This window comes from Fusarium redolens, assembly GCF_020744475.1.
Source record: "Fusarium redolens strain MPI-CAGE-AT-0023 chromosome Unknown BKA55scaffold_6, whole genome shotgun sequence".
Classification (NCBI taxonomy): Eukaryota; Fungi; Ascomycota; class Sordariomycetes; order Hypocreales; family Nectriaceae; genus Fusarium; species Fusarium redolens.
In genome coordinates this window covers 1,766,677-1,780,784 of record NW_025763669.1, presented here as the reverse complement: position 1 = coordinate 1,780,784, position 14,108 = coordinate 1,766,677, and the positions used below count along the sequence as shown (strand labels likewise).

General features: G+C 47.6%; 4 protein-coding genes across 4 annotated transcripts; 3 read left to right on the top strand and 1 right to left on the bottom strand.

Moving 5' to 3' along the window:
• The first annotated feature begins 5,453 nt into the window (after positions 1-5,453).
• On the top strand, positions 5,454-6,685 carry BKA55DRAFT_564727 (HAD-like domain-containing protein). Its single transcript, XM_046192508.1, has one exon. It carries the CDS (start codon positions 5,519-5,521, stop codon positions 6,437-6,439), a length of 921 nt encoding a protein of 306 aa, XP_046051243.1. The 5' UTR covers positions 5,454-5,518; the 3' UTR covers positions 6,440-6,685.
• A 3,427-nt stretch (positions 6,686-10,112) lies between these two features.
• Positions 10,113-10,805, top strand: BKA55DRAFT_325306 (uncharacterized protein). The gene has a single exon (XM_046185696.1). The coding sequence runs from the start codon at positions 10,293-10,295 to the stop codon at positions 10,662-10,664; it is 372 nt and encodes a 123-aa protein (XP_046051242.1). The 5' UTR covers positions 10,113-10,292; the 3' UTR covers positions 10,665-10,805.
• Positions 10,806-11,528: 723 nt separating this feature from the next.
• BKA55DRAFT_325429 (uncharacterized protein) lies at positions 11,529-12,579 on the bottom strand. The gene is made up of 2 exons (XM_046185697.1): positions 12,217-12,579; positions 11,529-12,170 (listed from the first exon to the last, which is right to left on the bottom strand). Exons 1-2 carry the CDS (start codon positions 12,416-12,418, stop codon positions 11,821-11,823), a joined length of 552 nt encoding a protein of 183 aa, XP_046051241.1. The 5' UTR covers positions 12,419-12,579; the 3' UTR covers positions 11,529-11,820.
• BKA55DRAFT_592917 (ras family-domain-containing protein) lies at positions 12,562-13,336 on the top strand (the record flags this gene model as incomplete). Its single annotated transcript, XM_046195466.1, has 2 exons — positions 12,562-12,666; positions 12,734-13,336. 2 exons carry the CDS (start codon positions 12,562-12,564, stop codon positions 13,334-13,336), a joined length of 708 nt encoding a protein of 235 aa, XP_046051240.1.
• Positions 13,337-14,108: the final 772 nt, after the last annotated feature.

The following is a 14,108-nucleotide window of genomic DNA, read 5'->3' as shown; positions in this document are numbered from 1 at the left end:
GAAAGTTGGTACGACCGAGGTACCAATGTAGGAACTCACTTTCCTCAAAATGCTGTGCCTCTGCCCGTTCTTCTTTGAAAGCTACTTATCTACCTAGGTAACTAGGTATGACAACGTAATTTAGCAGGAACGGTACTAATGTTCGGTGTTGAAGTTCAACACCGGCAGACGGAAGGAAGGTGATCCGTGTAAATCGTTTATACCCAATGCCGCCTGAGGTTTCACGTAATCAAGTCAGCTCAAGCCTCAAACAGCAAACCACAGGAGGAAAATCCATCTGCTCTCGCCTAATAATAACCTCTCATTAACACATTTCGCAGAACCCCGCTAGATGAGCAAGACACGACCAACATCGGACCCCCCTTTATGATGAGCTAAAGAGTCCTCCCCGGGAAAGCTAATGCACGACCTAGGGGCCCCCCTTGTGGCGCCGCAATATTGGTCCTGCATATTTCCAAGGATATCCAATGATCGAATAGGAGTTCCATGCTTTTTGTGTTGGCCTTGCTGGATGTCCAATCTCCTCTCTCTTCTCATCGATGATGAATGCTGGTGATCCTACGGAGTACATAGCAATGTAAGTACTGTAGTTACTGTATGGTCGGAGGAGTATCGTATCTGATCCCTGGCTATCACACTCAGACCTTTTGAAGCCCCCAGACGTCCACGCTGGAGCCGTCGATCTTCAACAACATGGAAGTTCCTTACTCCCTCCTTTGCAACGGCAAGTCTGGAAGCAAGCAACAACTTTACAACGGTTTCTGAGCTATGGCGTAAGCGATATACGCGATACAAACTAACGATTTGAGCAAGCAATGACTTGTTCTGATTATGCTGGCACAGAGACAGTGCTGTAAACGCAATTTACTCCGAGGCTAGCAATATAGCTCTAATCAAGGCCAACGCCTGGTCCAACACATGGTACTCGAAGATTCCTAGCTTACGGGACGAGCAATGCACGAACCACTTCTTCCAGGGTCGAACTGGCAAACAAGCCCATGGGCTCGGTAATGACGCTGTGTGCAAGCGTGACTGTGTCGAACTGGCTGGTCTATGGCTGCTTCTTTCTGAACTGGCTGAATGTGCAAATGCAAACATGTTCGACTGTTCGACTGTTCGACTTATACTGATCGGGAGAGTGTAAGGATCCATCAATATCTCTAACGTCACTCAGAGTCCTCCCAGCCTATCTCATGTATGGACAGAATTACCGACATGTCAAGACGACAATCATGCCCCTGCCCAACGGCTACTCGTGAAAGTGGGGGCTATCGTCCTCAATCAAGACGAAACCTGAACAACTTCAATCGCCGAGGTTTAGCTTCAGGCTTTCTCACATTGATGAGTACCGTCTATGAAGGACATCACATCTTGCGAATCATTGCATCTATCTACACCCTGGCAAGTGTCTGATCACTCTGATACATGCACAGCATAGCAACATTCAATTGTAAATCAATCTCCTACCGAGCTGCACCCCAGATGACCACTGCTCAGGGCCCCGGCTTCTGCTCCACTTTGAATGGATTCACTTTTGATTATTTGCCTTCTGAAAAGCAAACTTTTTGATTACCACTAACCCATTCATAGTCAACAATTGGGAACGAAGTCCATTCTCACAGCAGGACTCCTTGCTTTGGTAAAGGCCAGCGACATTACTATACTATTTATTGTATTTCTCAATGTCGTTCTTCAATCAATCAGTTAGGCATCAACACCTTATTCCCAAGATAGAGTCTCCATAGTGAGAAATATGAATCCCACAAGAGCAAAGATCAGCCCTTGTACCAATAAACTACCGAACTGGTGCTCCGTACCCCCCGGCTCTCTTTCGGTCACCATCTGCCTCGCCAATACAGGCCACCCGTTGATTCCGGGCCAGAGAGAGAAACGTGCAAACACAGTAACGCAAGCATAATCCATTTCTGTGATGATCTTGTCCTCTTCCAATGCTAACTAGAACGTTGGCGCTGGATCCCAACACCAAACAAAGCGCGACTACCTCATGGCGTTATCGATGGCCTAACAAACATGCCTGGGAGTAATTACGAAAACAAGACTTGTCGAACCCAGATACTGATTCAACGTGTTGCTTCTAGGAACTACTATCATTAAACTTTGCCCCAACCGCTACCGGTTCAGTAGTTGAGGCGCGGCCCGTTTCGACCTTGATGAACAAAGCAGCTCAGAGTCTATGAGACGCCTTAAGTGCTCTCCGTCATCGGCCTTGTCATGTTTGCTCTCAGCTCTGCTCCTGTTCAGATTGACATTGTCAATGTGGCGTTCTCTTTGGAAGCAAACGGTATTCAAGACATAATCCTTCTGTCTGGCTAGTACTTCCTTGCTGCATTGGGTCTTGGGCTTAACCGAGTTCAACGCCCCAAGGGTTTATGGCGCCGATAGGATGGTTCGTTCCTGCAAATCCCCCGTGGCTCACACGCTAAGACGGCGCCGCGTTACCACATGAAACATGCGGCTTCATTGCCGGGTGATGGAGAGTTCAGTCAGAAACGTGGGCCAACATGGACTCTGATTCTACGTTGTTATACATACGGAGCATGTATTCGAGTACTTACTGGTGAACCCATGCAGGCTAGGCAGGCCAAATCCCTTCAGTGGGAGGAGCGGGTTCAAGGCTGTTGGATTTCGATTTAGCGTTCTACTTTACCATTGGCTTGACGCACATTGACAGGAGTTGTTTCTTACGTAACCTCCAGGAAGAAGGATTCTCGTCATACACGACGAGAATAGACATACATATTCGATCAATTTAAAGAACGGTTTGGAAGAATAATGGTGACCACCTCCTCCAGAATATGTTGGTCAGTCACAACGCTTCGTCTTCTCAAGTTTCACATGGTTTTGCTCGTATGTCAAGAACCAAGCCACGCCGCAGAAAAAGCAAAGCGAAGCCGGTAATCTTTCCAGAGCTGAGTTTCGTCACCTTTGCCAGATCTTTCCGGCTTTGCAAAAGGCCTCTAAAACCATGGAAATGATGATACTGGTTCGCTAACCGTGACACATCATGAGCTCAACACAAAGCTCTGAGTTACTGCTCTGGTCCATCACGGTGAATCCGAACGCAACAGTAGTAATGGCACTTCTGAATGTATTTAGCTGCATAAAGAATCGGCCACGTACCCAAAAACCAAAATACAAGTAAGGTGCATATGCATTGTACTCTGGTTCTGAAGTCTCAACGCAGCCAAAGACGGATGGCACTTCACGGATACGTTCCTTGGTGCTCTACCGATCGTGTCAGCCGGTCGTTACATACTACGTATGCAAGATAATTGGCAAGTGGTGCCTTGCAAAGAAGTTCGTTCATGTGACAATTTAATCTTTATTTGACTTTCGGTCTTATGGGCGTGATATGATACGACTCGGAGAAAAAGCAACTTGACATGGTCCACGTACCTCGGGGCACGGATGCAATCAAGCGTTGAACAGCGGAGAAAGAAGCAGCTCAATTAACTTGATACATGGTGTCTCCTACATGCTCAACATGGGTTATGTATCCAGTTTAGCAGCCGTAGACTAATGTTCACGGATATCACAGCTCACAATTCATAAGTCCATGATCCATATGAATATACAGGAAACAACTCACCGACATACTCGTCAAAACTGCATCATTATCGTATGGTCATCAAACTTTCTAACGATACCTATGCAACAAGCTGGCTACGCTTTGTTGTCTGGGACCCTTAAACCGATGCTCCTAGGAAGAACTGCTCCATGTACCAGACTGAACTCTTAGAGATAGGATCTTGTTAAGGCTCAAGGTTCCTGAAATATTTTCCTTGATCTCATAGAACTCACTACTCAACAACTACTTGCAAATATCTCATCAGTGCATAGAGCAACGAGTGGGTACATGTCCCACACATATCATCGATATACTACTCATGAGTTTATAAAGCAAACTAACGAGGTGGTAAGTACAGTTGCTTCCCTATTTCCTCTATACCTTTAACAACTGAGGATAGGCAGGAGAAGCAGGTAGTTGTTATCCACACTGGAAAGTGGCGAGTTATATCAAATATATTATATCACGTGGGGGGTGCTTATACAAGCTTATTAGATGTGCCCGTTGATGCCTCGCAGCAATATTTCGTGCAACCATAGCTGCAGCTAGTAATGCAGTCTTTCTCGGGTAGCCTCCTGGTTTTCCGAAGATTGCGAGTCGACGAGGCGTGGGTTGAAGAATGCAGTCATAACAAATGCTATTATAAATAGTCCATTACCTAGAAACATTACCTAGAAAGCGATTAATATGGCACCCATTCTACTTCTTGTGCAAAAACCTTTGAAACGTCGGACGTTTTCCTCTACGCCTCGCATGGAATATAGGAGTGAATCCGTAAACTGGCTGCGTTGATGGGAACCGTGGTAAAATGGCTACCATGCTTGAGACATCACACCGTTGCCAATTCGAGCTGATTACAACCACATAGAGCGATAGTGTGGTGTAACCTGCTTTGCATCATGCGGTGTCGCCAAACAATGCGGTGGTACAGTATAATATTTTGTATCGCATAGTAAAAGCCATGCTGGAGATCACGGTTTTGTCTATGTTCTTTCTCCGATAGTTGCTTGTGGCAATCAAATAATCCGTTATGGACGGTTAGTCTGCTCAAAAGTAGCTGACAATTGAACGAGATAGCTGTTTCTATGGGGTTTGAGAAGCCTATGGGTGACAGCACAATGGTTATGAGGAAAACATGTATGTCAATCCATAATGAAGTCAGTTCGGAACTGTATAATAAGCCTTTTAATGGCTATCAGTTACTTCTATGGTAGCCACAAACTACGTTAAACATATAAACTAATATTGTCCATGAGTTTCATTCTTTGTGCCTAGTTTTTGCTGTTCCTATCACCTGCAGTCTTGAATAGGTCATACTCTTTATACGCAATTGCTGTCGCGTCGTATGCAATGCTGCAAGAGCCGGCAATTATTCTGATATCTAGGGTCTCTCTGATATATTTCCTCACGATTCTAATATCCTTTTCTGCCTTGCAGGAGTATTCTCCATCTTTCGGAAAGCTGTTTTCGATGTACCGCCTGGCTTGATCAGATTAGTGTAACACAAACTTCGTGATACTCCTCCATGTCACTGGATAATGATTGTAGTTGGCAAGGATAGTGTGTTTCTGTCCTTAAAAAAGACAAAACAATAACGTGTCTTGTTTAAGTTAAGCACTATAGTTTAGGGAAGGGTTAAGTTATAGCTCGAAGGACGACTGAAGAGTGACGATGTGGTGTTTAAGCTTCACGGACGTTCGACTGAGCGTACCCTAGACAACAACGACTTCAGTTGTGCAATCACAAGCAATATGCTGAATGATCATACCTTACCCTCACTTTTACAGTGCAAATCAGCGCCGATTCTGTGATATCCATTTTCCCGCATTGAGTGCCTCGGTAATTCTCACCATCATCACTCGTGCCTGTTGTCATCGAAGGGCGTAGGCATCATGTGACGTAACTGGCAACTGTAGATAATAGGTAGATATGTATTCATTGCAGAAGAGGTATTGCAAACACCTAACACTACTGCACTCATATCAATACAAGATCAAAACTTCTTTACAATACACAAAGAAATTACAATCGCGCCAAACGCCCAGAATGTCACCAGGAGCAATCTCGCCGCTTAGTAAAGTCAAAGCCCTCACTTTCGACGTCTTCGGCACTGTCGTCAACTGGCGCTCATCTGTAACCGAGGAACTCACCCTCCGGGCTTATCGCAAGACTTCCTCCGATCTGGATCCAGCTGTCAAAACTCGTGTTCAGAAGCTCAACGAAGAGGACTGGGGCCGCTTCGCACAGGAGTGGAGGAACTCATATGGGAAGTTCACAAGAGGCTTTGACCCGGAAAAACACACTTGGAAGACTATTGATCAGCATCACCACGACAGTCTAGTCGAGCTTCTCAAGGCATGGGATCTAGCTGATCTATACAGCCCAACTGAGATCGAATCCCTGAGTCTCGTCTGGCATCGCTTGACACCATGGGATGACTCCTCAGATGGTATTCATAAGCTTGGTAAAACATACAAAACCAGCACCTTGTCCAATGGCAATGTCTCGCTACTCAGAGACCTGAACGATTTTGGAAACCTAGGCTTTCAGGTTCTCCTCTCGGGAGAGAAGTTCAGGGCTTACAAGCCAAACCCGACCGTATACTCTGGTGCTGTGCGCGAGCTGGGACTGGAGCCCCATGAGGTATCTATGGTTGCAGCGCACCTCAACGATCTAGAGGCAGCGAGAGCCTGTGGTTTGAGAACCGTCTATGTCGAACGCCCCCAAGAAGAAGCCTGGGACAAGGAGGACGAAAGGTACCAGAAGGCCAAAGAATGGGTCGATATCTGGATCACGGAGGACGATCAAGGGTTTCTGGCTTTGGCTCAGAGACTTAAGGAGCTGGCATGAGATAGTTGCAAAGTTTCGAGCAGCTGGTGTTGCTGTTATTGGTCATTCAAGTGCCAAGTAGCATGAATTCGGAGTTGCCTCGTTCTCGACCCAGAGCCACTTGGATCATTACATAACATCGTTGTTCTATCATTAGTATCATAGAAGCTTTCATCTAAGCTATTTGGAGCCATATGACCTCACGTGCATTGACTCCCAATTCGGACTTCATCCACAAGACTTCTGTTTCTAGTAATAGCATGAGATTTATTTGATCAGCGTATATGAACGAGGGTGATCGTTAGGTCCCTGCTTATAGTCATACGATCCGAGTACATCACACAAACGCCGATCGTCAGAACCTGCCAGGGCACGAACGCAATTCGATACAGGTGACACTCGAACAACCTCACGATCATGAAGCTGGTGTTTTCGGCTCTAGCCAATTCTGTATACGTGATCTCAGCCGCCTAGCTGAACCCGAGCAAGCGAGAAATACGTGGCCCAGTCTGCATCTATCTCTAGAAAGCGCTGGAACTGAACTTTTGGCCATTGGGATAAGCAGTTTTACGGCACATCCGATTGAAGCGAGGTGGCAGAGAGGCCAAAAGCGTACAAGTGAGTCTGCCATTAAACTAGACACGCCCTATTGAAACCTGGTTTTGCGGCTCTTGTAGTACGAGCATATAGTCTATGTTAGTATTCAATCCCAGGCAGAGTTTGTCTCTGAACGGCTCAACCCTGCCAATATCCAACCATCTTCGCTTGGTAAATCCCGCCCGCCCGCGAAGATGGGTGTGAGATTGTTCTCACATCGAATGAACCTGTAACCCAGATACCACAGCTTGTGACTGGTTGGGCTTAACGGATCGAACAGCCGTAAGTTAGTCGGTCTCATTTACAATGTACCAGAGAGCAACAAGAAGAGGAGCATCCGGCGGCAAAGCACAGGGCCAACACAACAGGGCAAATGATATCCGGTCTTGGGTTTGATATCCACCAAGGCTATCGTTCAGATGCCAATGATATCCAATATTCGGTTGGCGACGAGCTGCACCTACAGAAAGTCTGGGGAAACGTTGATACTACCCCATAGATGACAACGGCCCGACAACATACGAGTTTCCCTCGCAAGTCAAGCCTGTTAAACTAGGCTTGTTGGGTTTTTCATGGCGTTTTCGGATCGAAATAGAGACTGGGAAATTATCCAACTGTGTGATCGGAAAAATGTATCCATGGGGTGTCAATCAGTCCTACACGAGTAGGGTGTGCAAAATCCGTGATGGCTTCAAGGGCCGAGAGCCATGAGCTAAGATGGAGCTAGGAGGAGAGTAAACGAGGAAGCCATCGAGCCGTGCCCGAAACATGAGAACTGATGTATCTGGAAATAAGTTTCTGTGTTAGTTTCTTTTCTTATTTGATCCTGTCGACTTTATAATAAGAGCTTTTGAACTGGAATTGGTGAGCTACGTAGCTATCGAGACGCTTACAGAAGCTTTCGGCTGGCACGTTTAGGGTGTGGGGTAGATTGGTCTTGGAGTGTTTGGCGCACCAAGATAGCCAATCCAGTCGTGTTATTGTTTAATTGAACGTTGGCCACATTGAGAGAAGTTCGATAGTGGCAAAACTTTGGCAACTCTAACGAAGCTTCGCGTGATATGGAACACCATATCACGGTGGTATACTTTGAGGTCAATGCTGTCAGCAAGCTCAACTGCTTCACGCGCATCCTCTTTCAGGAAAATGCAGTGAGATTGATACTGTAAGGTGAGTGCAGATATCACTTCCAAGAGGTGACGGACTCGTTCCGAGCCAACGGAACAAGCATCATGTCTTTAGAGATTGCTGAGGCTCATAAGCCCCTGAATGTCCCAGCTGCCATGCCATGCAGTGGACCTAGTTGTCGCCTCTGTGAAAACTGAACACGAGCAGGGTCCCTGACTGGCGTGACGAGGTAAGATAAACGCCGGTCCCGCGGACGCTTAAATTCCCAGAGACCATAAGTGGCGGCGCCGCTTCTCGATTCTTGTGTTAGTATCAGGTGTCCAGACTCGAATGGATCTATCCATCAAATCGCGTATTTGAGTGAGTGACTGATGATGCTCTGGCACCGTCATCTCCGATTTGTCGTATGCGCAGGTAGGCTGTAGTCCGAAGCTTGTCTTTGTCCGTCTCCAGCATGAAAGTCCGGTAAAAAAGCAGGGTCTCTATGGAATACCGAGAAGGGTGAAATATTGAACCCATGTATGTAGCATTTGACATGGGCATGCTGCTCTAGAAGGGCAGGCAGTCATGTTTCGGAAGATTGGAAGATTACGTGGTGGACTGACTAGCTGATGCCAAGAGGATGCAGTGAGTATTGGGGTTACCTGATTTGTAGTGAAAAGGGATTTGCTGTTTGTCCGCTTGCTTGTTTGCTATCTGAACAGTGGAAAACATGATGTTGATGCTATCGTCAAAGGCCACAAAAGCAAATAATGTTTTGCCGTGTCTTACTACGTAAAGCCGTGGAAACCGTTAGCGGGAAGAAATAAAAAGCAAAGATATGAGCAACGTTCTTGGCGTTGATTTTGGCGCATCAAAGACTCGGTCGGCCAATCTGGTCTAGATGTTAGGGTCCTCTACGGAGTAACTTAGTTATTATTGATAAGCCTTTGTGAGAACTGAAATCGCCGAAACGCATTCGTTAATTATATTTCAGCACAACAGACCTGATTCCGTCTTGTCCTCTCCCGAGGCTGGTCCACTCGTCTGGTGCCCAACCAGCTCGACTCTCCAAATCCAACCTCTTCTCTTTCCTCCTCTCTCCAACCTCAGAATTTCGGTGGAGAATTAAAAGCTTGCCGATGAGTGAGATCAGCAAGTGACAGGGGTATAAATACCCCAGAGCAGACGGGACGCAACGCACAACAGCCAGAGGCGTTACTCGCTGTGCCTTGTAGGAGCGTGGAATCCCGTCCTAGTACTCCGTACAGTAGCGCCGGGTCCCTTGAAAGAACCCGAAAGGAAAGGACGGTCAATGCCGGTCACTTGTCACTGGGAGTTCGACAAGCGCGGCTCTGGAAATGCTTGGGGCTTGGTGCTCTGGCGATGCTTGTTTCTCTCAAGGCATGGCTGGGCGATTAGTGGAGATGTAATGTGCATATTTTGACTGGCAGAGAGCATGTGTTTATAAAATGGAAGGAAATGTATCATTGTCGGTACACAGGTAGCTCAGATTACTTGTCGGGAACAGTACCTAGTGGAGGTAATTTCATCAGTTTTGCTACCATGGAAGAAGCTCCCTGGAAAGAAACGAGAGCTTTGATGGATGCTGGGAGCTCGGAGCTGGGAGCGGCTTCCGCACAGGCCACCACCTTTTCTCCAAGGCTGGTCGACCACTCTTTAAATACGACTATTCCTCCATGGGACTGGACTTCCCGGGGAGACAAGGACCCTGTCCCTCTGAACACAACCACACCACTTGCCCGTCCTGCGACCGCTTGGCCTGTGTGTGGGCTGGGCTGCAGCAGCATGCAGACGACCACAGAATAACAAGGATGCTGATTTGAGAGACAGAACAAAAGAGAACTGGAAGAAAGGAATATGAAGCCATTGTGAAAAGAGAAGGTAGTCCGGGAAACCGTTTCCAGCTTTCTTTCTTTCTTTCTCGATTGATTGCCAAATGACGGCCGATGAATACGACCAACTGCAACTTGTTGGATCAATCAAATCCTTCATCACAAATCTCAGGTGGAAGCTCCAACAAAAAGGTGCATTGTCAACGCATCTACACCATACGCACACTGATCTTGCAAAAGTCTTGAGTAGAATTACGACAGTGACAACAAATCCTTTAATTCCCCACTCAAACCACTAAAGGCACAGGCAACGCATGTTTCTTGTCCTAGCCAGGTCAAGTTCATGTTGGTTCTTTCAGCTAAGCTACTGTCACAACCCAGCAACACCGCATAACAGCACGGAACAGTCTTCTAATTCACTCCATTTCTACAGTACGAGCAACGGACCAAGACCAAACCTGGTAAAGCTGCCTAGATCCGGTCGAGTCGTCCGCCCGCCGCGACACAACCGAGCCGTGACCCGGGCTCCCGGGTGCCTGCCGATGAATAACTACTTTATAGTACTGTTAACTCCAAATAATAGCCGCAACAGAGGTCACATCACTGACGAAGGTGGCACTCAATCATGTACCTGGCAGAAGGGCAAGTCTTTCATACAACCTAAAACGGCCCGGATTGATAAGTAGGTACTTGGAGAAATCGACAATACCTACCCATCTGGGTTTGGGTTCCGAACATCCTTGAGTTTAAGCATGATCAAGAAACCGCATTGTTGCAGCAGACAAAGAGAGTCCCAGGCGCTTTCATGTTACAGCTTTCCAACTAATCGATAGGTACGGCAGACAACAAAATGAATATTTCTGGGTGTTGCTGGGTATAAACACCACAAGGTGAGGGAAATGGAGTCGCTCAACAGCGGGTTTTGTGACCAGGGCATGCCCCTCGTCCACCGCTTCGCCATTCCGGCTTCATCCCTCGCCTATCAGGAGCCTAGCACAGCACCCTCGCTCTCCCATTTCTCGGGGCACCCACCGAACCGATATCCTACCCATGAATGGCGAGGGCAGCTCCATTTCGTGGGACTTGGGTAACTCGTGGTATTCGCCAAGCTGCGTGTCTGCAGGGGAATTTCTCGTCAATTGATCCACGGCGACGAATCCCCTATTTTGCTGTTCTTGACGGGTTATGTAGCAATTGAAGGACAGGATTAGACTGGAGTAATGAGATAGGCATCTTTGATCTTGGGTGTGCTTCTGCATTCCCCATCCACGCTAGGTAGGTTTATCCGTAAACGTGCACAGTCGAAAAGGGAGTACCTCTGGTCAATGTAAATCCTCCACGCAAGGTACCAGACCGTCTGCATGGTGAAGTGGCTTGTCTGGTTGCTGATCCCCCCTTAAAGAACCTAGAGAACCCCTCCAAGGACCTCTAGCCTCTCCTCTGGGTCCTAGGAAGAGAGTACCGCTGCCGCGTCTCCATCGCATGGATACCTCTCACCCAGGTATTTGGTAAAACCTGGCGCCCCGCCTCAATTGCAACCTGGGAGTCTAGGGCACCCACCTTCAAGGGCCTGCTAGCACTGAGTGAAAGAACCACTATGTTCAAGCATTTGGGTAAGGTTGGGAGAGGGAGAGAGAGAGAGAGAGAGAGAGAGAGAAAAAAAGACAAGAGAAAAAAAAAAGGGTTCTCCACCTAAGGTAAGCTTGACTGGAGGTGGGCTGGGGTGGGCTTTCGATAGTCTCCCAGTCCCAATTCAACAGCCCAAGAGCAAGCCAACTTCCTCCATTTGCCCTCCAGTCCAGTAGTAACTCACCTTCCATACCTCCACTACCTACCTACCTTTTACCTTACCTTAGCAGTCAGTGTCCAAGCAGCTCCACGTCTACGCCTCGACCTAGACCTAGACCAAACATCTACCTCTCTTGTCCACTCCCAACTCTTTTTTTGGACCGACATTGACACTACATACTCACAACAGACTGTTATTACCAGACCCGACCAGTCCAGTGCGGTCCTTTTTCGCCACTGGCGCTTGTTCGTCGACGTCTGTTGCTGCCTTGCCGCGCCCTGCCTCGTGTCTTTGAGCCTTGCATTCATCGCTACGCATTGATTTGCCTTGCACTGCCCTCGACCCTCCGCCCTCCCAGCTGCCTCGTTTTGACGCCTTGACGCCTTGACGCCCACCGCCGCCGCTACAAGTCAGTACATACATACCTATAGTACAGTATCCGTACCTACCTGCCTCCATTACGTTTTCTGGTGCTGCTACTGGTACTGCCACTGCCGCCGCTTTCGCTTGGTCACAGCTCTTTGCTCCATCAAGCCACCCCCTCCTCCGTTCATCACCCTTCGTCTCTGTTTTACTACCCGTGAAGACGACCTCGACCTCACAACCTCCAACCACCTTGGATATATCGACACTGCATCTCGTGAGCCTCATTACCGACCACCCCCTCTTTTCTCCACCCTCCCCCTCTCCGGTCCGTCGGTCGCTTGGGTCGTGTTTCTCTCCTTCGAGACCCAATCTCTCTCCTCTTTTATCGACTCTTACCTTTTGTCGATTTACTCGACGTCGCCATCATCATGGCCGGCCGAATGGTGCTATACAAGTTGGTGGTGCTGGGAGACGGTGGCGTGGGAAAGACAGCTCTTACCATTCAGTTATGTTTGCAGCACTTTGTTGAAACTGTAAGTTGGATATGGCAGTTTTGTTTTCCGCTTTATTGATGACATTGAGTTAACACCTTTGTAACAGTACGACCCCACGATCGAGGATTCATACCGAAAGCAGGTTGTCATCGATGGTCAACCTTGCATGCTCGAAGTACTCGATACCGCTGGGCAAGAAGAATATACGGCACTACGAGACCAATGGATTCGTGATGGCGAAGGCTTCGTTCTTGTCTACAGCATCTCATCACGATCCTCTTTCACTCGCATCAAACGATTCCACCATCAGATCCAACGAGTCAAAGAATCGTGCGCTTCATCGCCGTCTTATCCCGGGTCCCCTATCTCCGCTGCAAACCCGCAATTGCCCGTGCCCATTATGCTTGTCGGCAACAAGAGCGACCGAGTCACCGAGAGAGAGGTCTCGACACAAGAAGGTCATGCTCTCGCCCGCGAGCTCGGTTGCGAGTTTGTAGAAGCTTCGGCCAAAAATTGCATCAACGTTGAAAAGGCGTTTTACGATGTTGTTAGGATCCTACGTCGTCAGCGACAACAAGCATCACGCCCCTCGGAAAGATCGAGCGGTCGGACGCGAACAGGCAACGGAGATGCAAGGGGTGGCGATCGAGACGAAAGACACAGAAATAGGAACAAGGACCGAAGCAAGTCCAAGTGTGTGGTATTATGAGTGGATACGTCCCATTACGGATTGGGAATCTATCAGTTAAGAGGAGGAAAATGAGGCGGACGAGTAGATCGATTCGCCAACAACAACAACAGGCCAACGTCAAGAAATACGCATGAGGCGATGCCTCATCTTTCTTGACACACAGGATATGCCCGATGATTTCAAGATGATTGGTGAGATACCGTGGGAAGTACGGAGAAGATAAGATAAGAGACGGGCTTTATTACTTTTCTGCGATTTCTAGATGGCCAATTGCCCAACAACTAGGGCGACATGACGACGCAGCATCGAATGACGAACCAAAGCAGAAGCAGAAGCAGTTCCGCACCGGCGCACGGCGTACGAACAAAAAGAGGCATATTCTTGGGGCGCTAGGTTATCTGTTGGCATTTATACTACTTATTTTTTATTTTTTTTTTGCAAATTTACGATCAAAATTTGAATGGCATTCCTCTGCTACCAGCGACCGGTCAGCTGGTTCTCATCTCTGTGCGGAAACATCTCGACTACTGGATCGAGGGTTTCTATTTACATATGATATCGGGTTAATAGTCAACTTTTGGCAAATAATAACTTGACATGGGGTTCGAATTTTTTACATTAATCAACCCATTACAGAATAGAGCACCGATAAAAGAATGACTATCAATTCATATTCGCATATCGGATTCACATTTTCCTTACTTTCAACCTGTTTTTGGGCGAATTCTCGGGTCATTCCGACGCAGTGTCTAGCCTCATGAAATTCTGAGTCTTGTCCGGTGAGTTGTCT